Here is a 26,763-nt window from a genome sequence, read left to right as displayed (position 1 = left end):
GTGAACAATTTAAAAGCTTGACATACTATTCTAATGGGCTTCAGACATTTTATCTTTCAAGTCACAGAAAAATCTTAGCTCTGCCTATACATACTGGGTGATTTTAAGCAAAAGCAACAACTTCCCTGGGCCTTATGTATATTTATTTGATCAGGATGATTTAAAAGAGTAAGTGAGAGAATATATGAAAAATCCATAGCACTAAGTCAGGCACAAAAGAGACACAGTAACTCTGAAACCTGATTTTAAGATTCAAGACTACTACTTATAGCAATAAAAGAGGACAATCACAATCATAATAACAATAATTCAGAATTTTGAAAGAAAACTATTAATGTTTAAAAATTAAACATTATGGAATGCAAGCATAAATTTATGCTAGATAGAGCATTATTTCAATAATAAAAAAAGGAATTTACAGAGTTACCTTGATCAAGTATTTTTCCCATCTGTCTGCTGTAACAGACTTTCCAATCTTCCTCATCAACTTCAAATGGAGCTCCACCAATTCTTTTGGTACTTAAAAGGAAGAGAAAAAAATAGTTAGCCAGCAAAATAAAACATTTGTAAACATTTAAGATTTAAAAAAAAAAAAAAAAAGAACTCTCCCCCCAACCATGATAACTCTTTCAAAACAGGTGACACTGATTCTTTTTAGGTCACTAAATCTGAAAAGGATAAACTAGACAGCAAAAACTGACTGAAAACCACTCTCTTGAAGATGAATGTTTATGTTTTGTTTCAAGCTACCATCAAGTAAGAATGAAACCTGTTTCTAACTACAAACTTTGGGTGCCAGTGAAAGTCACTGTAAATTCATCAATTGTAAACTCTACCACTATAGCATGGAATGTAGAATAGGGGAGGCTGTGCCCATGAGGAGACAACAGGTTTATGTGAATACTGTGAACTTCCTGCTTAATTTTTCTGTGAATGGGAAACTGCTCCAAAAAAATAAAGTCTACTGATGTAGTTCCACGGTAGAGCACTTGCCTAGCACACATGAGGCCCTGGGTTCAATTTCCCGTGTTTAAATGAATAAAATAAATGAATAAATAGCCATCAAGTAAAAACACTTAATTATACAACTAAAATTTTGAATCTGTTTCATACACCACATACTTGGTTTCTTCACTGAGATTTTAGAGCAAGATATAGATTTACAGATTTAGAAAGGAATCAAGGAATATAAATTCCAACTTGATAGCTATCTCCAAAATTAAGTTTAAAGGTTTTCAAACTGTCACAAAAAATAACTCCAATGTATCCTATATCTGATATGCTAAACTTCTCTTATAGCATCCCTACAGATATTTTCCTGAAAACCTTTATGTACAAATATTTACTTACCTTCCAATTTTTGAAAATTTGTAAATAGAAAGATATACTTATTCTAAGTCAAAAACCGCCGCCCTAAAACTTTGTTCCCTGGTTCTGGCTATTAGTCTCTTGTTTAAAAGGTGATACTTTTAATCCCTCTTCCATCAGAACCTTCAAATATTTGAAAATTACTCTATTTCCCCTCAGGTTCTCTGTTGTGACTATAAATAGCCAGAATTCCTCTGAATATACCTTGAGCATCAACTAATTCTGTGTTTAAATCATATTAATTAGACCCAAGGGAAATAAAGGACATAAGCCTGCCAAATTTAACATTTCTCAAATCTAAAATATTATTAGTAACCTAAAAGAAATTACAGGTACCCTATTTTAAAAGTTTCCATAATAAAATATATTAGGAAAATGCTAGATTTAAAACAAACAAACAAAAAAGGTTTTGTACAGAGGAATTCTAGAAGTCTTTACTAATTGCAAATATCCAAGTCGATCCAAGGTAGAAATATAATCTGCATCATTCTCTAATATATTTAATCCAATATCTTATAGGATACACATTCTCTGAGAAATACTCTGAGATTGGGAAGTGATGGCCTCATTTTTTTCAATCATTCTTTCAGGCTCTTTAGTCTCCACTGAAGCTACTTCCGACTTTGAAACAACTTTAAAGTATAAAAAATCCAGTCATTCAACCTCTTTTTATGGGTCTTCTATTAGCAAGTAAAAAATACTCCTTCACCTTATTGAGCTTTTCTGAGTGACTGCTAATGGGTTAAAGTAATGGGCTGAGGGTAAGAGGGAGGAGTGGTCACAGACAGTAAATAGACAATTATTCTAAGACCTAAAATATGGAGTTGAGGGGGGAGTAGAGAAAAAGGCAAAAAAACATTATTTACAGAAACAACAAATAGCTAAAAAATAATAATAAAATAAACCAAGTGAATATAGAACTGGAGGAATAGAAGAAACTTACAAGACCAGGCAGAAGAGTTTGAATTTTATTTAAAAGTTTAAGCCAAAGCCAGGAGTGGTGGCACATACCTGTAATCCTAGCAACTTGGGAGGCTGGGGCAAGAGGAAAGAACATTCAAGGACAGCCTAGGCAACTCAGTAAGACCTTGTCTCAAGATAAAATTTAAAAAGAGACTGGGGGTGGGAGGATTCCACCTTTCAGGTCCAATTCTTCTTCCTCCAGGAAGAAGTCTTTTCTGCTATCCTTCAGTAAAGCCTTCTACTTTCCACTCTACACTTCCCTCGGAGAGCTTCTCTCATGTTATACATCAACATTTGGGGAAGCAAGAACACGTCACCGATAAACAGCAGTAACAGATTGGAGGTTCCACCTAGATCTACGTGGAGACCACCCATCACTCAAATGGCCCTCCAGCTTGTTACTTCTTAATTGGACTTCTATCACGGACCACTTTACAGACCCAATTTTTTAAAAAGGAACTCCAAACTGCTTGCTCCACACCAACCCCCTTCCAGCTCAAAGAAGCCAGAGCGGTCATAGTCCCCTTTCATTACAGCAGTAATGAGTTCCTAAAATTAGAAGGGGGAATGAAGCCAGATTTAAAGACAGGCAGTTAGTGTAGTTAGGTAAATCAGGTTTAATATCGAGTACGATAAAGAAAATGGAGACCATATGGAGAATGGAGTCCATAAAGAAGATGGAGTCCAATCTGAGCCCAGGAAACCAGAACACCACCTGGGGAAATTGAAATATTAATGTTCCCAAGGCGTCTGACCCATCCTTAAGAATTGTTAATGATGTAGCTCCCGAAAACAGGGAGATGCTTATCAAACCACCCCAGGCCCTTCTTGCCCAGTTTACTCCTCCCCATCTCATACCCTAACGGGTCCACCTGTCTCCCATCTTTTGGTATTCCCATCTGCATTCTATCACTGCAGGATAGAGTGACACAAAGGACAGGAATGTGGGTAGTCAAAACAAGACCTTAGATATAAAAATGGGAAGACACCTCCCCTTTCTACGGATTCCACGGGTCCCCTATTTCCTCAGAGGAGAAGTCTTTTGGGCTATCCTTTAATAAAGTCTTCCACTTTCCCACTCTTAAAAAGAGAGAGAGAGAGACAGACAGACAGACAGACACACTAGAGGACTAGGGATATAGCTTAGTTGGTAGAGTGACTGGCTCATATGCACAAGGCCCTGGGTTAAATCCCCAGTACCATCATAAAAAATATAGAGAGATGAGCAAGTGGCTCATGCCTATAATTCCAGTGGCTAGGAAGGCTGAGGCAGGAGGATAAGAGGCTGAGGCAGGAGGATAAGAGGCATTAAGCAACTCAGTGAGACCCTATCTCTAAATAAAATGCAAAACAGGGCTGGGGATGTGATTCAGTGGTGGAATGCCCCTGAGTTTAATCTCCAGTATCCCCCCCAAAAAAGAGAGAGAGAGAGAGAGAGAAAGAAAAGGGATGTAGTTCAATGGTAGAGCACCCCCGGGTTCAATCCCTGGTACTAGCAAAAGGAAAAAAAAAAAAGTTTATGCAGCAGAAGGCAATATTAGAACAAACTCAATGACCAAATTAGAGGAAGAGTTTAAAAGAAACTTTGATTTGCTTATTTTAGGAAACGGGGTACAGGGAATGAATGTAAATCAAGGAAAACATCAATCCACAAAGATGGGAGCTTGAAAAAAGGTACAAGTGGTAGGTATATAGAGCAGTGGGAAAATCTAAGAAATGTTTAGGAAACAAAATTTAAACAGTGACTGACTTGTGCAGTAAAAGAGAAAAAAAAATCAAGAAAACCTGAGGCACTGGCTTAGGTAAGTGAAAAGGTATCAATGACAATAAAGGAGTAAGAATTTAAAATACATACACACACACACACACACACACACACTCAATTCTAAGTTCTACCACTTATACAAGCAGTCAGGTCTGTTAAGCACTGAACCTAAACTTACCCATCTGTACTAAAAGGCTGTGTTGACTATCTCACCAAGTTTTAAAACAGTGAGACACTATATAAAGCTAAAATACTTTCATTTTTATTTCTATTGGGATTTTTTGGAAACTAAGGTTACTTTCAATCTCTTTTACCCCAAACCCAGTGGTCTTGATTACTCTTCCTACATTTCAATCCTGCTCAATATTTCCCCTAGTTTTCTAGGATACCATATGACTTTTCACTTTAGAAAATATGTATGGATAGATTATAACTAATTAACCTTTCAAAAATACTGCCACTTCCCAGTTGGTTTGGGGAAGGGTTTTTGTTTTTGGGGTTTTTCTGACAGGGGGTGGGATGCAGTGCTGGCAGTTAAACCCAGGGCCCTGCCACTGGGTTACCTCCCCTGATAAGTATTTTAATATCTCATAAATATGCATATAAACCCATCCTGATTTCTTACAGTATCCTCAGAATTCCAAAATTCAGGGCTGGGGATATAGTTCAGTTGGTAGAGTGCTTGCCTGGAATGCACAAGGCCCTAGGTTCAATCCCTAGCACCATATTTAAAAAAAAAAAAAAAAGAATTCCAATATTCATTCTCAACCTAACTCTTCAATTCTTTCTCTCACTTTTACACTGAAATCTTTAATAGAAAATCGTTTGGGCCTGTTCATTAAACCAATTAGGCCTGTTACCTATGTGGGCTTTATTAAGACTTCCTGCTTCCTGCTTCTCCTTATATGAAATACCCATCATTCAATCTGTGAAGAAAAATTCTCGGTGATGGTCTTACAACTATTAATGCACATCTTGTTCTTGCAATGCCCCTTGAATTCATGCTGTCTGTATCACTCAATTAGTAATGATGGAAACGCCAGTTGTTTTATGTATGCTCCCCACATCCTGTAGAAATCATGAAAGATTTTACTACAACTGGTGATGTTTATTAAAAGTCAGTACAGGATAAAAATAACATGTAGGAGCTGGGGTTGTGGCTCAGTGGTAGAGCTCTCGCCTAGCATGTGTGAGGCACGGGGTTCAATCCTCGGCACCACATAAAAATAAAATAAAGGTTATTATGTCCACCTACAACTAAAAAAATGAATATTTTTAAAAAACAATAATATGTAATAAATGTATCTCTCATTTTACCATACAAATCAAGTCATTGTTGATTTAGGAATAAAAATAAGAATGGACATTTCTTGATTTATTAGTGAATCACTTAACTTTAAATTTTCTGGTAGAATATTTATAAAAGTAAAATGAAACTGAAAATAATTTGGGTTTTTGGGTTTTTTTGTAGTTGGGGTTTAAGCCTAAGTACCAGCAAACAAGTACTCTACCAATGAGCTACATACCCAGCCTAAAAATAATTTTAACGATGACTTATTTAGCCCTATATAACCAAAATGTTATCATTTCAACATATAAACAATTATTTTCAAAGTGAGATCTCTTTCATCTTTTTTGTATTCAAAATTCATTGCCTATTTTACAATTATTATAGCACATCTTAATCCTTACTGGCCACATTTGAAGTGCTCAAGAGTCACATGTGACTAGTGCATATTGTATTGGATAATGCCACAGAGTACAGAGTTAGCATACATATTTTAAATCAAAATTTATGACCCACAACTTACTAACTGAATTTATTTATATTTTCTGTTCATAATAGACTGACAAGCCAGGCAAAAGGTGGTGCACACCTGATGCAATCCCATACACCAGGGAGGCTAAGGCAGGAGAATCACAAGTTTGAGGCCAGCCTCAGCAACTCAGCAAGACTCTGCTTCAAATTAAAGACTGAGGATATAGTTCAAGTGTTAAGGTATCACTGGGTTCAAACCCAAGTAATAAAAAAAAAAAGACTGACAAGGTGATGATCTTTAAGGGCACCAGTAACACTGACTTCATTAACTGTGAAGAAACAGGTACAAAATCTGACAGAAAAATTAATTAGAGCTATCATGATGGCACAGCTATACTCCCAGCAGCTCAAGAGACTGAGGCAGGAGGATCCAAGTTCAAGGCCAGCCTCAAAACCTCAAACTAAATATAAAAAAGGGCTAGAATCATGGCTCAGTGGTTAAGTGTACCTGGGTTCCAACCCTGGTAAACCCCACAAACACAAAAAAATTTAATTTAATTAGAGCTAAAAGTGTAGCTCAGTGGCAGACAACATGCTTAGCATGAACTGGGTTCAATCACTAGCAGAGAAGGAGAAGAAGAAGAAATTTTTAAAAACCAATATACAGTTGAGCAAATATTAAAATTGCCATTCTTTGTAGGCTCTAGAGCAGCTGTTTATTCAATAAACAGTTCTAGGATGTTGGATATGTCCTGTAATCTGTAATTTCATGAACAGGAGCCATTTAGCCACATGTAGATATTGAAATTAATTAAGGCTAATGAAAATGAGAAATTAAGCTTTAATTACATTTATTCTTCTTTAAATAGACACATATTGCAAATGGTTATGGTTATGGGCAGGGCAGCTGTAAAATACCAATCATATTTTTAAATCACATGATCATTTTCTAAAACATTAACAAGTTTAAATTCCATGGAACATATTCTATAATAGTCTCATTTCCAGAACATTAGAAAAGTATTAACTCTTTCTAAAAATTTATTAACCAACATCAAGTCATTCTGAAATATATATATTTTTGTTCCAAATGAACTGAGATATCCACTTTTTTACATGACAGATTTGAAAAACAACAACCTTTAAGGGCTCCCTTTCTTTCATAAGGCTTCAGAGGTAAAAGATTCCCGAGTAGAAGGAAAAGGTCAGGGATTATATATGAATTTCATGAAGGGCCTACCAACATGATATAAGTATGAAGCAGCAGAAAAATGGTAGAATCCCAGAATGTATATTGCTGATCCAATTACACCAGAATGTTTTATATTTTGACATTTTTCTAGCATGAAGTCTTAAAAATGTTACTGCTTCTGCAATTCTAATCAGTTACTTGCAGTTTTGTTTTTTGCACAGTAGAAATTTATAGCAGCTCATAATGGGTAACATCATTGTTCTCAATCCCTAATAAAGCCTTTTATTTATTTAAAATTTCTCTAAGCTTATTTATTTATTTAAATTCTCTCTAAACTTATAAGCAAATACAATTATGAAAATTCTTGATTTTATCTAAGGAATTGATAAAAGACATTGATTTCAGATACAATGACTGAAAGACACGCTTACAATAAGCTTTTACTTACTGCCCAGTTTTTAGAAACTCTGTTGGGGGAGCAGAAGGGGAAGGAAGGATTTCTTTCCCCCAACTTTTTTCCCCCCAATAATTTCAAACCTAGTGAAAAGTTGAGAGACTAGTATGCCATTCGCCTGGATATACCAATTGCTCACACTTTAGCCAATGAAAGACAAAATACTTTATATAGAGGTAAAACCGTTATGGAATGGCACTTTAATAAAAATGACACCAAAAAGATAAGAAATAGGCAACCAAGTCAAGGAAGAGACAAACATGACACATGTCAAGCAAAAGAAAATACATGCATAAAAGCCCTGAGGCAGTCAAAATCTTCTGGAGTAACTGGAAAAAAGAAAAGGTAAAAGATGCTGCTTCATGCTTACTTGCTTACCATGAGCAATTGCAGCCCTGAGTTTAATCCTCAGTACCAAAACACATGCGCGCGCGCACGCACACACACACACACACACACACACACACACACACACACACGCAGACAAAAAAAAAGTGCTTCTGGAGAAGAAAAGATCAAATTTCACAAAGCCTTTGAGCCATATACTTTAGAATTTACTTTAAATGTAAAGAGAACCCTCAGGAGGACTGTAGGAAAGTTTCATGATTCAAATTTTTAAAAGCTCATTCTGTATCTAGGACCTGCTTCAAAATAATCCAGGAAGCAGAGAGAGGTAGGAATGGATGAAGTTATAGATGAAATAAAATTATACCAAATATGGGTGATGGGTACAAAAAAGTTCATTATACAAATTTCCAAATTTCTATGTTTCACATTTTCCATATGAAAAGGTATATGAGATAGCAAGATCACTCTGGCTGTCTTTTGAGTAATAAATTACAGGGAATGGGGGAAGGAGTGTGGGCAAACACTACTGCTAACCTTCAGGTAAGAGACAATAATGGACTAAAGTTGTGGCTGTAGAAATGCATAAAAGCGTACTCAAAGAAAATTATAGAATCTAGATATTTCCTAAATTTTAAAAAAAAATTCTAACAATCATCTGTCAATCCAAAGAACTGACTACTTTATGTGTCTTGTAATATCTATCTTAAAATCTATTAGTTTATTCTTTTTTCTTCTTCTTCTTTTTTTTTTTTTTTTCTTTGTACTGGAGATTGAACACAGAGATGATTTACCACTAAGCCACATTCCCAGCCCTTTTTATTTTTTATTTTGAGACAGGGTCTCACTAATTTGCTTAGGGCCTTGCTAAGTTGATAAAACTAGCTTCAAACATGTGATCCTCATGCCTCAGACTCCCAAGTCTCTGGAATTATAGGTTGTGTCACCATATCTGGATAGTTTATTCATTTTTAAAAGCAGAAACCATGACTGTAAGTTCAATTACATTCATAATTTAGAAAGACAACATATATGCATATACATTTAATAATAAAACCAAATTTATTTGTTCCACAACTTATCTCTGATATTCTTTTTTAATTGTAATTATTTTTATATTCCTGATACTCTTGAGTTCAAACTTTGTAATTCATTTAAAAGCCTACACTTAATAATTCAACTATGTATTAAAAATATGTATCATGAAAATCACCTAGACAGAGTCAGAAGGAGAAGGAAGAAACCCCAATTTCTCAGGCATAAATGAAGGAATAACATCTGCTGAGAGCCACTGCCAAGTAGGAATGACACATGGCAATTTCTTTGTCAGCCTATCGAATGTTGCTTAGAGGAAGGACTCTCCATATTGGACCCAGGTCATTTGCAGTGACATTGCATGTAAGGTGACCTTGCTCAAGGACCAGGGCAGATCCGGGTTTAGGGCAGATCAGGGTTTAGGGCAGTTCCAGGTTTAAGGTGTACCCTGATGGGAATAGGGCGTATCTTGCTGCCTCGGGCATGCCCGCTCCTGGAGTTCCCTTGAGTTCCCTTGAGTTTCTCATGGGATTCAGAGAGTATTTGGGATTTTCCCCCAGAACGTGTTTTGCCCCAGAAGGTGTTTGTAGAGGGCTGGTGTGAGATCGGGAATAAAGAATTGCTGTTTGAATCTACAAAGCTGTGAGTGGCTCGTGATTTTGTGGCCAGCCAGACTGCGGCATTTGGTGGCCTGTAAGCGGAACGTCTGAAACTTGGAGGTAAGTGAAATTGCTCGCCCCTGAGGGAAGGCAAGAGAATGGGTGACCATTTCATAAAACAATGTGTCCTTGTTTTGATTTATTTTTTTTTTTTGTTTCTAGCTGCCTATCCCTAGTAATTTCTCAGGCAAACTGGGAAAAATGGTGGGCTAAAAGTTTGAAGTTTGTCGGCCCCGAGGAAGAGAAAATTGATACAGCGATTTTTTATTCCGTTTTTGTTTCGGTTTTGTTTTGTGTTATCTTATTGGGTTGTGTTATCTTTATAGTAGATTAGAAATTAGTAAAAAACAAACCGAAAAGGTGTTAAGTAAATTGTTAGAGGTTCAGACCATGGAGAAAGACATTTTAGATCAAGCAAAAGAGAAGGTCTCTTGAACTAGTCAGAGGAAGAAAATTTAAAGGAAAAGGGGTTATTAGGAAAAAGGCCAGAACAGGAGGCTGTTACTAACTCCGTTTTATCACCAGAGGGCGTAATTCAACCAACAGCCCCACCTATGGAGACAGCTGAGTGGCCCTCAAACCCCATAGTTGATAAATGGTATCCTGAGACAGGACCTCAAAGATTAGCATGCCCTGTACTTGAACAGGTAGGAGGGCAGCGAATTCACCATGCTTTAGATTTTAAAACAGTGAAGCAGTTAAAGGAGGCTGTAACAACCTATGGTCCCCAAGCTCCCTTCACGGTAAGCATGGTAGAGTCCATTACTAACTTGGACATGACACCAGCAGATTGGGCTAGCATGTGTAAATCTGTGCTAAATGGAGGACAATATTTGTTATGGAAGGTTGCCAATGAGGAATTTTGCACGGAGACAGCTAGGTGAAATGCAGCAGCCAGTTACCTCAAAGAAATCTAGATATGTTGTTAGGAAAAGGGCCTTATGAGGCTCAACGGCAACAAATTGAATATGATCCTGCTATATATGGACAAATTGCTGCAGACGCAGTTAGGGGATGGAAGACTTTACAAGGACATGGAGATTTACAAGCTCAATTATCTAAGGTAATACAGAGAGCTAATGAATCTTACGCTGACTTTGTAGATAGGCTTATTCAAACCGCTGTTAGAATTTTGGGGGATACAGAACAAGCAATGCCATTAATAAAACTAGCTTATGACCCAGCAAATCGTTGCTGCAGAGAGGTTATTATACCATGGAGACATGAAGATTTAAACACATATATTAAATTATGTAGAGACATTAATGAACAAGGGCAAGTCTTGGCAGCTGCAGTACAACAGGCTTTAGATGCCAGGTCAAAAACATGCTATAACTGTGAACAAACAGGACATTTTAAAAGGAGTTGCCCCATAGGAGGAGGGTTTAACAAAACTATATATCAAAGGAATAGAATACTGGGTATTTTCCCACAATGCCATAGAGGGAAACATTGGGCTAATGAATGCCGTTCTCAAACCACCATAGAGGGTACTCCCTTATCAAAAAAACAGACAAGGACCAGGTATTTACCCACGATATCGTGGAGAAAGGCATCAGGCTCCATTGCCAAAAAACGGACTGGGGGGCCCAATGCTCTGGGGCCCACAACCACAAATATACGGGGCAATGAAGGAACCCAGCAACACCATCAGGGTAGTGCCCAGGACACATTGTTCATTAAATCCCTCATCAGACAAACCCGAGGGAGCGCAGGGTTGGACATCTGCGCCTCTGCCAGAGCAGTACTAACTCCAGAGATGGGAGTTCAAATCATTCCCACAGGAGTAAAAGGACCTCTTCCCCAAGGAACAATAGGCTTATTATTGGGACGTAGTTCATCTACATTAAAAGGACTTATGATAAGTCCTTGGGTAATTGATGCTGATTATGTAGATGAAATAAAAATTATACCTAGTTCTCCAAGAGGTATATCAGTAATTTCACCAGGAGATAGAATAGCACAGTTGTTAATAATACCCAGCCTACATGATAAATTCTCCAGCCGTAGTGTAGAAAGAGGTTCCAGGGTTTAGGCTCCACAGGTATAGATTGGGCTATGCTGTCTTTAAATTTAGATTCTCGCCCCATGCTAAAACTAAATATTCAAAAGGTCATGAATTTAAAGGGCTACTGGACACAGGTGCTGATCTTAGCATTATATCTCGTCAAGAATGGCCAAAACACTGGCCATTACAAGCCACTCAAACACTTCGAGGCCTAGGAGTGGCGACTAATCCACATAGAAGTGCAATGCTATTAGATTGGAAGGATCCGGAAGGATGTGAAGGAACTATACAGCCATATGTATTAGATCATCTTCCTATAAATTTATGGGGACGAGATGTCCTAGATCAATTAGGTTTGACGTTAACAAATAACATCAATCCTAATGCGCCCACTACTAGGGCTAGATAAGGTTTTAGGAAAGAAAAAAAAATTAGGAGAACAAGAACAAGGTATAGCAGCACCAATTCAAATAGATCAAGGAACAGACAAACATGGGTTTGATTTTCAGAAAAGGCCACTGAGACAATCAAAATTACTTGGAAATCAGAAAGACCAGTGTGGGTTCCTCAGTGGCCCCTGACTAAAGAAAAGATACAAGTAGCCCATGATCTGGTCAAACAACAATTAGCAGAAGGACATATACAACCTTCCGTATCTCCCCATAATACTCCCATTTTTGTCATCAAAAAGAAATCTGGTAAATGGAGATTATTGCAAGATTTAAGAGCCATTAATAATGAGATGGTTATTATGGGACCTGCTCAATCAGGGATTCCTCAATTGTCTGCTTTGCCAAAAACCTGGCATGTTTTAGCTATAGATATTAAAGATTGTTTTTTTTCAATTCCAATTCATCCCGAGGATAGTCCACGTTTTGCATTTACTATCCCCGCACTAAATCATGAAGGTCCTGATCAGAGATATGAATGGAAAGTACTCCCTCAAGGGATGGCTAACAGTCCAACTATGTGTCAAATCTATGTTAACAAAGCAATCCAGCCACTTAGAAATCAAAATCCTGAACTACAAATATTTCACTATATGGATGATGTATTATTAGCACATAAAGATAAAAACATATTGCTGGAATATTATGCCACACTTACAAACTTATTAAAAAATTATAATTTAGAGATAGCAATAGATAAAGTACAATTAAATTTTCGAATTAATTATTTAGGAGTTCTATTATCCTCAACCATGGTCTGTCCACCAAAAATTCAAATACGAGTAGATCAACTGAAATCACTTAACGACATTCAAAAGTTATTGGGAGACATAAATTGGATAAGGCCTTATCTAGGCATACCTACAGGAGAGTTGGGACCTTTATTTGATATTCTAAAAGGTCCATCAAATCCAAATTCACCCCGCATGTTAACTCCTAAAGCAAGAAAGGCATTAAAAATTATTGAAACATATATGGAAAATATACATTTAGATAGAATTGATATAAGTTTGCCTTTATTATTTATTGTACTACCAACAAAAAATATTCCTACAGGAGTATTTTGGCAAGAAGGTCCATTATTGTGGATACATTAATCTTATTCTCCTAACACTATTCTTACTAGGTATCCTGAGGCTCTAGGACAATTAATACTCAAAGGAATAAAAGCAGCGAAGGGAGTGTTTGGAATTTCTTTCTTTTTTTTTTTTTTTTTTTTAAGAAAGAGTGAGAGAGGGAGAGAGAGAGAAAATTTTAATATTTATTTTTTAGTATTTGGCGGACACAACATCTTTGTCTGTATGTGGTGCTGAGAATCGAACCCGGGCTGCACGCATGCCAGGCGAGCGCACTACCGCTTGAGCCATATCCCCAGCCCCGAGTGTTTGGAATTTCTCCCAATAAAATTATTACTCCATATACTATGGATCAAATTGATGAGTTAGCTAATGAGTTAAATACTTGGGCAATAACCATGTGTAAATCTAATGTTACATTTGATAATCACTTACCATCTAATCCTTTGTTGTCTTTTTGGTCTAAGCATCCTGTAGTTTTTCCAAAAATGACAAGAAAAACCCCTATCATGAATGCTCCAAATATATTCACTGATGGGTCAAATAATGGTATAGCAGCAGTAGTTACCCCTGATCAAACTTTTACATTTTTAGTACCCAAATAATCAGCTCAAAAAGTAGAGCTTAATGCAGTATTAAAAGCTTTTATGATGTTTAAAGATTCTGTATTTAATTTATTTTCTGATAGTCAGTATGTACTTAATGCTATAGTATCCCTTGAAGATGCTGGTAGGATTTCCCCTTCCTCTACTGTTTTTGTTTTCCACTATACAAAGTCTAATCTGGGACAGAAAAGATCCATTCTTTATAGGACATATCAGGGCACATACAGGATTGCCTGGAGCCCTTAGTTTGGGCAATGATTTAGCAAATAAAACTACACATGACATACATATTTTCTCTACACGAGAAGCTACAAATTTACATAAAAGATTTCATGTTAATGCTAATACTTTATAAAAGCGTTTTAAAATAATTAAGGAACAAGCCAGACATATAATAAAACAATGTCAAAATTGTGTGACCTTTTTACCACAAGTTAATCTTGGAGTCAATCCTAGAGAACTGATACCTAACCATATTTGGCAGATGGATGTCACACACTTGCCAGAATTTGGAAAATTAAAACATTTACATGTTACAGTTGATACTTCTTCCAGATTTTTGATGGGCTCCCTTCATGCTGGAGAAAAAACTAAAGATGTTATACCTCATTGCTTACAAAATTTTGCCACTGTGGGCGTTCCTAAACAGTTAAAAACAGGTAATGGTCCTGGCTATACCTCTACCTTTTTTAAACAATTTTGCTCATCATTTGGTATTACTCATATAACAGGAATCCCATACAATCCACAGGGACAAGGAATAGTTGAAAGAGCTCATCAAACTATTAAAATGTACTTATTAAAGCAAAAAGAGGGAACTGGTAAGGGGTATGTATATATCCCCCAAAGATAAACTTAAAATAAGGCTTTTTACTCTAAACTTTTTAAATTTGGATTCATTAGGGCTTAGTGCTGCGGAAAGACATATGTATCCAAAAAATGTACATAAGCCTAAGGTACTTTGGAAAGATATTCTAACAGGACAATGGAAAGGTCCTGACCCAGTGATTGTCTGGAGTCGGTGCTCTGTTTGTGTGTTTCCACAGGGAGAACAGCAGCCGATTTGGATTCCAGAGAGATTAACCAAAACAATTTCTACAGATCAAAAAGAAGATGATTTGACTCAAATGCATAACAGCTGATATCCAGAACTCTAGTTTGGCTATTCTTACATCTGCGACAGTGATTAACCAGGATGCTTTTTTCAATATCTATTTTATTATTGCCTTTTCCCACATCATAAAGTTCTATTTTATTTTTTGAGCTCATACAAAACTAGGTTAATATTTTTCTGATCAGTTTTATTTTTTGACTGTGGAGTTTTTAAACATTGCAATGGAGATTTCACCTAGGTAAAGCTACAAGGCCTTTACTATTGTCTTATGTGTTGTACGTTTGTGTGCACATTTGTGTTGTGTGTTGTATGTCTGTGTGTGCGTATGTCCATATATCATATATGAGGAGCGCTCATGAAAAAATGGATCTGAATTTTTTTTTAATACACATGATTTAAATGGCTTAATTTAAACTAGGTAAACAGCTGTTAAGGATTGTTTTTAAAGGTGGTTAATAGATCTGTTTGTTTACTTTCACCTTTCCTTTTCATTATATTTAATAATTCTTTTCAGGATAATGTCTCTTTAGCATCATTGCCAGAATTCCTATCTTCATCCCAGTGCCGGTGAAGACAAAGATAAAACCAAACTACAGCTTCTATGATAGCTATCACAGTAAACTGTATAAACTGATGCATCAATGAATATAACTCAACAAGTAATGCTCAATCTAGGAGTCAACTTACTTTGGGAGGAATCGGACTTTGGGAGGAAACAGACATATTGATAGATTCCTCCACTTTGAATTGCTTGCAGAACTTGCCTGGACTATGTAACTATCCTTTGGTGCAGCGAATTGTGGTAGTGCTGGCATATCTTTGCTGATGGTGTCACCAGTGATGCAATTTTTCCAAAGGAGCCGTCAATGGGCTTGGTGTTGTGGCATTTCTGTATCTTCCTCCCTTCTGCTAGTGATGGTCTAAAATTTGGGGGCCAACAGAGGTGAGGCAAAGAACCTCACCCCCCCAACTGGTGCATAGACCTATCCACAAGTATGGCTGTATGCTGGACGGGTAGTCAGTGACGGGTATGATCCAATTGCAGTGGTATCAACCTAAGACAGGAGACTGATGCCTAGAGGTCAGTTTTTCCCATGACGGGTAAGAACCATATGTTGAATTGGACAACCTACCAGGCACGGTACTTAAGCCACATTGCTTGTTGTTTAATTAATCAGAAGGGGGGAGATGCTGAGAGCCATTGCCAAGTAGGAATGACACATGGCAATTTCTTTGTCAGCCTACCCTATGTTGTTTAGAGGAAGGACTCTCCATATTGGACCCAGGTCATTTGCAGTGACATTGCATGTAAGGTGACCTTGCTCAAGGACCAGGGCGGATCAGGGTTTAGGGCTCTCCTTGGGTTTAGGGCGGTTCCAGGTTTAAGGTGTCCCCTACTGGGAATAGGGCGTATCCTGCTGCCTCAGGCATGCCCGCTCCTGGAGTTCCCGTTGAGTTTCTGTGGGATTCAGAGAGTATTTGGGATTTTCCCCCAGAACATGTTTTGCCCCAGAAGGTGTTTGTAGAGGGCCAGTGTGAGATCGGGAATAAAGAATTGCTGTTTGAATCTACAAGGCTGTGAGTGGCTCGTGATTTTGTGCCAAGCCAGACTGCGGCAACATCAGTTAATCTAAAGTCTTCTAGCTCTAATATTCAGGTATTGAGGCAGGTAGTTGCCTTATAAACTTAGCAACTTGTCAAACATGGGTTCTTAGAATTTTCTGACGCAGAAGAAATTATCTCATTCACACCCTTTGATAGACTAGAAAACACTTAAGATGTGATGTGAACTATGCAAGATTAAAAATAACCCAAGTAAGACCACTTTGGCCTTCCAATTCAGGGGTCTTTCCAATTTTTTTTAAAGTATAAAATGATTAGAGGTGTAATTCAGAAAATACAACTTATTAAACAAATGCCCCTTTCTCCACAGCCTCATATCTAGTTTTTGATTTCAGGTTACTCCTGCCAAAGCACCCTGAGGCATTATCCATTTCAGAAATGTAATTTAGCAAATAGTTGCTTCAGATACAGAAACACTATTACTAGTACTCCAAATTCATTCTTTTGTTTTTTAAAAATAGCATTCTTGATAATGTAATGAAAACAAAATTCATTCACCTGAAGTGAAGCATCCAATAAGTTTTGGTACATTACATTATTAATTTTTTAACTGTAAAAGATACATAACACAAAATTTGCCATTTTAACCTTTTTTTTTGGGGGGGGGGGGTATTGGGTGGGTACTGAGGAGCGAACCCAGGGATGTTTTACCACTAAGCTATACCCACAGCCCTTTTTATCTTATTTTCTTAAATTTTGAGACAAGGTCTCACTAAATTGCTGAGGCTGGTCTTGAACTTGCAAAACATATTCTAAAGGAAACAATATTGTCACCAACAGGGTAAACATTGGTTCTTGCTGTAAAGAAGTATCAAAAGATCTCAGGTAATGGTTTTTGGTCTCCTAAAGTTTAACTCTTTCTGATAAAATCAATTATTTCCTAGCATTTAACTGATTGCTAAAAAAAATTTTTTTTAATGAAATTAAAATTTTCTCTTTAGGGGTATGATAATGAAAAAAGGAATAAGGAACACTGTGCTATAGAATACAAAAATAAGCACTACTGAGTTGATGCTAATATAGACAATGCCTAACCTGCAAACATGGCTATATCCCACTGAAACCCAAACAAAATTGTATACTGACCAGTTCCCTCAAAAAATTGTTCTAAATTCATCCTAATTAAATCACTTAATTTGCCTTTTGCCTAAAAGTAAGTATAATGCTTGTTCAAATCAGTTTAATATCTACACAGAAAGAAAGGAAAAAACAAGAACTTAAGTAAAAAACATGAAAGGAAAAAAAGAAAGAAAATTAAGGGTACACTCTCTAACATCAGACATCCTAATTATTCTATTTTGAGGTAACTGGAGAGTGAAATCAAAGCCCTCATACATGCTAGGCAAGTACTCTGCCCCCCTCCCCCACCCCCCACCCCATTTCCCGCCCCCAGCTATATCCCAATCCTTTTTATTTTTGAGACAGGATCTAAGATGCCTAGGCTGGCCTTAAACTTGCCACCCTCCTGTCTCAGCCTCCTGAGTAGTTGGAATTTCAAGCATTTGCCACCAAGCCCAGCTCCTAATCATCTTCATAGTTCATAATGATCTATCATCTATCTCTTCTTCTTTTTCCATCCTACACTTAGATACAAGCTCCATGAAGATAAGGACCCCTATTCAACTGCCCTTTTCATGACTATATTTCCAAGACCAAAATCAGTTCCTAGATCAGGGCAGGCATTCCACTATCAGAAAGATCTATAATAGGGATAAGAAGATAAAGAAGAAAAGCAACAGGTACAGGGAGTGAGAAAAATAAAACAATTTCGCAGACACCTAGAAAAGAGAAGTCCTAAAGGTATGAAAGAGAACTTATTTGAACTAATAACAATATTCAGGAAAGTGATGAGGAAGATGAAATAAAAGATACAAAGATGGCTGTAGATTATTAAGAACATTCTGAGGGCCATCAGGTGATACTGCCCCCTCCCTACCTTTTAAAGTAACATGAGGGAAGAATGCACCCAAGACATTTCTATGGGGAAATAAATAATGAAGTCCATGTTTAATTAAAGAAATACCTCGAGGGTGATTTCCTAGAACTGGAGCTCTATAAAATGCCAATCTTGTATCCTCATCATATATGTTCCACAGTATTTAAAAATTTGGGGGCACACAAAAAGATACCTTTATGACTCACAACCATTATCTTAGGTGTTATAAAATCAGCTTGATATTTCCTTTAAAGGTAATTCTGCAGAACTATAAATTTATACAGAAATAACTCCATTTCTTTGTGAAACTATATTCTCTTTATTCCTTGCTAACAAGTGATCACTTTACACTTTACTTTGTACTGATTTATTTTTTAATAGTTTATTTTATTTTTTATACCTTTATTTTATTTATTTATTTTATGTGGTGCTGAGGATCAAACCCAGTGCCTCGAAAGTGCTAGGCGAGTGCTCTACCACTGAGCCACAACCCCAGACCTTTATTTATTATTTCAACACTTTACTTTTAATCAACAGTCATCTGACAAGAAAAGGTACTTATAAGAATAATATACTATTGCCACCCTAGAGTTTCCTAGAAAACAGAACAAAATGGGCTGGTTAAGTTCTACTTATTTCATCAATAAATGAGAAAATGTATATAAAAGCACTTTATAGACCACAAATCAATATCCAAAGTTACTGTTATTCACTGCCAGATAGTGATGATATTTTATTTAAAGCCAAATTTGGATAACTTATTTGAGAACTAGTTTAATGGAATAAAATATCACTGATTTTAAAGTATGATCAAATGAAACATCAATAAAACAAGCAATAAAAACAGGTGTGCCTGGTCAGGTACAGTGTGACACACACCTGTAATCCCAGTAACTTGGGAGGATAAGGCAAGAGGATCACAAGTTCAAAGCAGGCCTCAGCAACTTAGGCGCTAAGCAACTTAAGAGAGACTCTCTCTCCAAACACATCATATATAATAGAATATAATTTTCATTCTTTTAGTTACAAGACAATCCTAATTATTCTTTTTTGAGGTAACTGGGTGATGTAGAATCACACCAGTCGTTTGGTTATATATGTACATAGGGTAATAATGTCTGATTCATTCTACTGTCCTTCCTACCTTCATACCCCCTTCCTGTCCCTTCACTCCCCTCTACGTAATCTAAAGTAACTCTATTCTTCCCTAGCAGCCCTCCATTGTGATTTATCATCCGCACACCAGAGAAAAAACTCAGCCTCAGTTTTGGAGATTGGCTTATTTCACTTAGCATAATATTCTCCACTCCATCCATTTACAGTATATTCCATGATTTCATTTTTCCATTCCTCTGTTGAAGGGCACCTAGGTTGGCTCCATAGTTTAGCTATTGTGAACTGAGTTGCTATAAACACGGATGTGGCTGCATCACTGTAATAAGCTGATTTTTAAGTCTTAGGGGTATAAACCGAGAAGTGGGATAGCTGAGTCGAATGGTGGTTCCATTCCAAGTTTTCTGAGAAATCTCCATATTGCTTTCCACAATGGTTGTACCAATTTGCATTCCCACCAGGAATGTATGTGTATACCTTTTTCCCCACATTCTCACCAACTTTTATTGTTGTTTGTATTCCTTTTTTTTAAGAGAGAGAGAGAATTTTTTAATATTTATTTTTCAGTTTTTGGTGGACACAACATCCTCATTTTATTTTTATGTGGTGCTGAGGATCGAACCCAGTGCCCCGCGCGTGCCAGGTGAGCGCGTTTCCGCTTGAGACATCCCCAACCCTGTTGTTCGTATTCTTGATAATTGCCATTCTGACTGGAATAAGATAAACTCTTAGAGTAGTTTTGATTTGCATTTCTGTAAGTGCTTCATCAAAATGAAAGCCATATTGAAAAATTAACATTCCCATCCTCATATTGTTGAAGAAGCATCATTATCTAAATCCTTATATTTCGTGTGCATAAAATGTAATATAATTGAAAATAACAGTTTTTGCCTTAAGATTCCACACTTCAGAGAAAAACAAATGTTCCTGGGGTAATTTGCTAAGATAAGACTAAGTCCTTGAAGACCACAAGACATGAAATTTACAAGTATTTTCTTTTATACAAGACTGGATGGATTTTTTAAAACTGCTGTTGGTGTTCAAATAACAATACAGGTAAGAGTACCATGCTTGGCAAAAATTTTTTTTAAATTCCTACTTGGAGTTATTACTCTAATAATATGAAAAAGTTCACATTCCTCCTTTCCCCTTCTTAAAAGAGTTCTCTGCACTCACAACTTCCATTTTCTCACCTATTCCGTTTGCTCCTAACACACCACAATCTGACTTCCATTAGTCATTGGGCTTTTAAGTTTTTGTCTTAAATTCAGTAGCATCTGACGCTATTATTGATCATATCCTTCTTGAAACCTGGGTATTCTGTGACACTGCTTTTCTGAATTCTCCTTTTATCTCTTTGTCCCTTTTTTTAGAACACTTTGCAAACCTGCTTTTTGTCCTGTGCTTGAAAGCTAGTTCTTTCATTTATTTTGTCCATAAGTTATCCAGCCCTTTGCTTCCATTTACATTAACAAGTACTGCTGGTGTATACCTGTAATCCCAGCGACTTGGGAGGCTAAGGGAGGAAGAAAGCCAGCTTCATCAATTTAGCAAAGCCCTAAGCAACTTAGTGAGACTCTGTCCCAAAAAAATAAAAAGTAAAAAGGGCTGAAGATGTACCTCAATGATTAAGCGCCTCTAGGTTCTATCCCCTGTACAAAAAAAAAAAAAAAAAGGGTACTCATTACTATGAGTTGCCACTGTTGGTTTAATGGCTCAACAAACCCATCATACTGTACTTCCTGGAGTTCCCAAATATAATACCATGCTATTTCTAGACCCTATCTCTTAACCTATAGTTCCCTCTATCCTCACCAACCTCTTCTCACCCTCAAGACTCAAGTTGGTTGTTCCTTTGTGAAGTCATTATTTTATCTCACCTTATCAGGATAAAGTGCCCCTAATGGGCTTCCAAAATGATCGTATTTTGTCCTTATGTATTACACTGTATCATAAATGCCTGTATGGTTAGATATAGCTCACATTAAATAGGCCTGTGTCTTCAGCACCTAGGACAGTGCCTAGCACACATTCAATAAAGACCTACTCAAGAAATGGATTTGGTCTCTAAAAACAAAACAAAAAACATTTTTTTATAAACATGAACCTCTCCCAACTGAAGTAACTTATTCATTAGCCAATGAGTAAATAATAATACATGTGTCTTACTCATACTTAAATAAGCAGATGGAGATAAAAAAGACATCAAATTTCTAACGGCATACAAAAAAATATGTAAGAAAAAATATATCTACTTCAATTATATTTATGATACCAAATCAATTATACCCATACCACCAACCTAAAAGGGCCCAACCTTAAACTGGTTTCTATGAAAATTACTTTTAGTAAAGTTAGTGAGCTTTTTCTAAACAGGACAAAAAGAGAAGCTATTGAAGCAAATATTCAAAGAAATTACAAATAAACAATGGCTCCCCAGTCCCTCTATTCACTTCTGGCCTTAGAAATCATTGATCTGCTTTCTGTCACTGTACACTGTCTTTTCTATAGGTTAATATAATTGGAATCATAAAAGTATATATTTTTTAATATACCCTTTGCTCACTTAGCATATTGTTTTTGAGATTCATCCTTTTTAATGTTAGCATCCTCTAGTATAAATATATCATGATGTGTTCATCCAGGAATCTGTGGATGAATGTCTGGGTTGTTTTCAGTTTGGAGTTACTATAAATAAAGCTATGAACATTTGTGTACAAGTCTTTCTATGTACACTCTTTATTTGGGGGAGAGGGGTACATAGTAAAGATAATGAATTATATGGTAGACATAGGTTTATTAACGTAAATTAGTAAGAAACTCCCAAACATTTTGCCAAAATAATTGCACCATTTATCCACCATCACTGTGTTCCAACTATTTCACCTGCTCTCCAAAACAAATATCCTCAGGTACTTTAAAAGAGTATGTTCTCAATTAGGCAGTGGTACCTGCATATAAGTCCATCTACTCAGGAGGCTGAGGCAGGAGGACTGAAAGTTTGAGGCCAGGCAACTATCAAGACCCTGTCTCAAAATAGAAATAGAAATAGAAATAGAAATAAAAACAAAAATGGCTAGGAATGTAGGCACCTCTGCCTAATATGTGCGAGCCCCTGGGTTCAAACTGAAGTACTGTAATAAAAATTTTTTTAAATTTTTTTACTTTAAAGAGTATTTTAGAAATCTCAATAATATCACTTGTAGGTAACATTATTCATGTCTTCTATATTCTGATTTGTTTTCTGTCTAACTGCACTATCATTTACTGAAAGAGTATGTTGAAATTTACAATTATAACGGAATTGTACATATTTCTTCAGTTGTCAATTTTTTATTCTTATAATTTAAAACTAGTATTGCTAATAGTACTAATAGTATTGCTATTAGTAAAAACAGATTTATCATATCTTCCTGATAAATTACTCTTTAGCACTGTAAAATATCCCCATTTCTACTAGTAATCCTTTCTCTGAAGACCCCATTTGTTTATATTATTGCTGATATTTTTCTGATATTATTGCTTGTGTTCTTGATAATTGCCATTTTGACTGGAGTGCGATAAAATCTTTGAGTAATTTTGATTTGTATTTCTCTAATTGTTAGAGACAATGAACATTTTTTCATGTATGTTGATTGACTGTATTTCTTCTGTGAAGTGTCTGTTGAGTTCTTAAGCCCATTTATTGACTGAGTTATTTCTTTTTTTGGTGTTCAGCTTTTTGAGTTCTTATTATACATCTCAGAAATTAATGCTGTATCTAGGTGTGTGTAGTAAAGATTATTTTCTAGTCTGTAGGATCACTCATCACATTATTGATTGTTTCTTTTGCTGAGAAGAAGCTTTTTAGTTTGAATCCATCCTATTTATTGACTCTTGATTTTACTTCTTGCACTTTAGGAGTCTTGTTAAGGAAGTCAGGTCCTAAGCCAACATGATGAAAGATTTGGGCCTACTTTTTCTTATATTAGGTGCACAGTCTCTATTCCAGTGTTTGTTTAATACTTTGATCCACCTTGAGTTGAATTTTGTGCAGGGTGAGAGACAGAGATTTAGTTTCATTTTGTTAAACAGATTTCTAGTTTTCCCAGCACCATCTGTTGAATAGGCTATCTTTTCCCCAATGTGTGTGGCACCTTTGTCTAGTATGAGACAACCATATTTATGTGGGTTTGTCTCTGTCTTTTATTTTGTACCTTTGGTCTACATGCTCTTTTTGTTACTATAGTTCTGTAGTATAATTCAAGGTCTGGTATTGTGATGCTTCCTGCTTCACTCTTCTTGCTGAGGACTGCTTTGGCTATTCTGGGTCTGTTTTCCAAAAGAATTTCATGATAAGCATCTCCTATTTCTAAATCAGCTTCTTTGGACTGCTATTTCTCCTGATTATGAATTAATCAGTTTAAGAAACTGGGCCAATTTTTAGTAAGTCTATTGATTTCTTCTCAAATGCTGGAAAATATCAACTTTGTACTGCTTTGGTTGAATGTCTGTATTTTTTAATCATTCTATAAAGAGAGTTGGGCTTTATCTGGGTAGGCAATTATTTGCAGATCCATCTGATATTCTCAGGAATTTCTGTGAACTTTACTCCAAAAACCCACTAGATTTTCCAGAGTCCCTTGTATGCTCCAAAGAATATTTCACTCTAATCAGAGTTCAAACATCTCCAGTGCATGCTCTAAGAAATGTTCTTAATTCTTCTCAAATATTCAGTGTTTAACCCTGTATAGTTTGACTCCATGCATATATGCTCTAGTATGCAGTAAAGACTCAAGATAGTCCCTACACAGATTACTTGAGTTTGTTTCTTCTGCACAGCTCTCTTCTTTTCAGAACTTGACCTGGCACTTTGTAGCTGTCTAAATCTCTCCAAATCCAAGTGTTGCCTCCTCATCTGAGTGAGGCTGCCAGATTCTGACTAGGTTCACTCTCCCTGCTTCTGTGGTCCTTAAGCTGCTTATAAGCAGGAGACCATGCTAGTCATAGGGCTAGTCTTTTATTTCCCCTCTCTTAGGGATCACAAATCTTATCTGCACCTTGGTTTAACAATCTAAAAATAAATTGTTCATATATTTTGGTCCAGTTTACCAACTATTAATGGTAAGAGGGTAAAAACTCATTATTCCATCATAGCCATAGATGGAATTCCTAAATCTTTAAATGAACATTAAAGATACATGCATTTGATAAACCCATGTTTATAGCAGCACAATTCACAATAGCTAAACTATGGAACCAGCCTAAGTGTCCATCAATGGATGAATGGATAAAGAAAATGTGGTAATGTATATACAATGGAATTTTATTCAGCCATAAAAAAATGAAATTATGTCTTTTGCAAGAAAATGGTTGGAGCTCAAGAACATTAAAATAAGCAAAGTAAGCCAAACTCAGAAAGTCAAGAGTCATTTGTTCTCTCATACGTGTAAGCAAGAGAAGAAAAAGGAAAAGATGGGGGTAGGAGGCATTTCATGAAAATCAAAGGGAGATCAGTAAAACAGAGTAAAGAAAACGGGAGGAAAAAGGGAAATACTGGGGAATGATACTGACCAAATTATATCATTATATTGTGTATCCACCATTATGTACAACTAAAACAATAAACATATGTGGTTGGGGTTGTGACTCAGTGGTAGAGCGCTTGCCTCACATGTGTGAGGCCCTGGGTTCAATCCTCAGCACCATATAAAAAATAGATAGATAGGTAGGTTATGTCCATCTACACCTAAACAAATATTTTTAAAATAAAAAAAATTTAAAAGATGTGCATTTGAGCTCAGTGTGATGTTGCACACCTGTAATTCCAGCAACTCAGGAGGCTAAGGAAGGAGGATCACAAGTTCAAGGCCAGTCTCAGCAACTCAACAAAACCCTCAGCAACTTAGCAAGACCCTGCCTCAAAATAAAAAGTGAAAAAGACTGGAGATGTAGCTCAGTGGTAAAATTTTAAAGCATGTAAATCCATACCATGTATTATTTTTAGAGATATAACCACATACTTTTAGAATGAATGTATTTATGGGAATAATAAACTCCAAAATTCAGGACAGTATTAACGTATGGGAATGAACGGAAGACAATGAGAACAGGAGCAGTACATGGACAGCTTCAAATTAAGTTCATACTTTTAATGTCTTTTAAAGAATAAAGGCAAAAACAAGTAAACTGAAAGAAAAAGTCACAACCTAGAAAATTTCAAAACTCCAGGGGTTAAAAAATAAAAATCTTTCAGGAAGGAAAACCAGCTCACCTACAAAGGGACAAGAATCAGACTGACAGATTTCTCATCAGCAACACTAGATGCTAAAAGATTTTTTAAAAAGCAATATTGTCAAAGTTCTGGGAAAAAACTATTTGAACACTGGAACACAAATTCAATCTAAACCAGCAGTCAGAATAGAGGGCAAGATATATTTTCAGAAATGCAAGAATGCAAAGCTTACTACCCTGAGATCCTGTTTGGAAAAGATCTACAATAGCAGAAGAATGAACCTAATATGGAAAATGTAGGTATCAAGAACAGCAGTGAGGGCTAGGGCTGGGGCTCAGTTGCAGAGCACTTGCCTAGTACTCACACCACATAAAAAAAGAACTAAATAAAAACATAACTAAATAAACAAAATAAAGGTATTGTGCCTATTTACAACTTTTTTTAAAAAAAAAAAAACATATTTTTAAAAAAGAACAGCAGTGAAAAAATAAACTTATCAAAACACAGTTAAATAACTGTTGAGAAATAATAGTTGAAGAAAAGGTCACTCCCCAAATGGAATTCAACTTAAATATCTCTACTAGAGAATTTTTCAAGATTAATCAAGACTCGCGAGGCGTGGTAGTGCACGCCTGTAATCCCAGTGACCTGGGAGGCTGAGGCAGGAGGATTATGAGTTCAAAGCCAGCCTCAGCCACTTAGCAAGGCTCTAAGCAACTCATTGAGACCCTGTCCCTAAATAAGATACAAATGTGGCTCAGTGGTTAAGTGTCCCTGGGTTCAATCCCCAGTACCCTCCCCCCAAAAAAGATTAATCAAGACTCAAAAATTTTCAACCCAAACAACAGGCTTACGGACTCTGTACTTCTCATCTACATAATGGACTCAATATACACTACCATATGTGTCATATGTGTCTATCTGGAGTAGCATTTCTATTTATATGAAGCTCCATTTGCTTCTTTGTAAGTGATATCCACTATCAATTCTCTATACTCACAGAATACAGCAATCTCCAAAATTACAACTTTTTTTTAATAAATTTTGTTGAATAAAGTTTTACCTATAAGAGAATAGGATTTCAG

At 36.3% G+C, this 26,763-nt stretch overlaps 1 protein-coding gene across 1 annotated transcript in view; it reads right to left on the bottom strand.

The window, feature by feature from the left end:
* The window catches only part of Rsf1 (remodeling and spacing factor 1), a 168,785-nt gene that overhangs the window by 125,351 nt on the left and 16,671 nt on the right, over positions 1–26,763 (bottom strand). Inside the window, exon 2 of the mRNA XM_076846594.1 lies at positions 428–519. Within this exon, the coding sequence (XP_076702709.1) occupies positions 428–519 (92 nt within the window). The remainder of the gene's footprint in view (positions 1–427; positions 520–26,763) is intronic.

The sequence above is a fragment of the Callospermophilus lateralis genome, chromosome 2 (genome assembly GCF_048772815.1).
Source record: "Callospermophilus lateralis isolate mCalLat2 chromosome 2, mCalLat2.hap1, whole genome shotgun sequence".
Taxonomy (NCBI): Eukaryota; Metazoa; Chordata; class Mammalia; order Rodentia; family Sciuridae; genus Callospermophilus; species Callospermophilus lateralis.
This window is presented reverse-complemented; position numbering and strand designations above follow the sequence as displayed.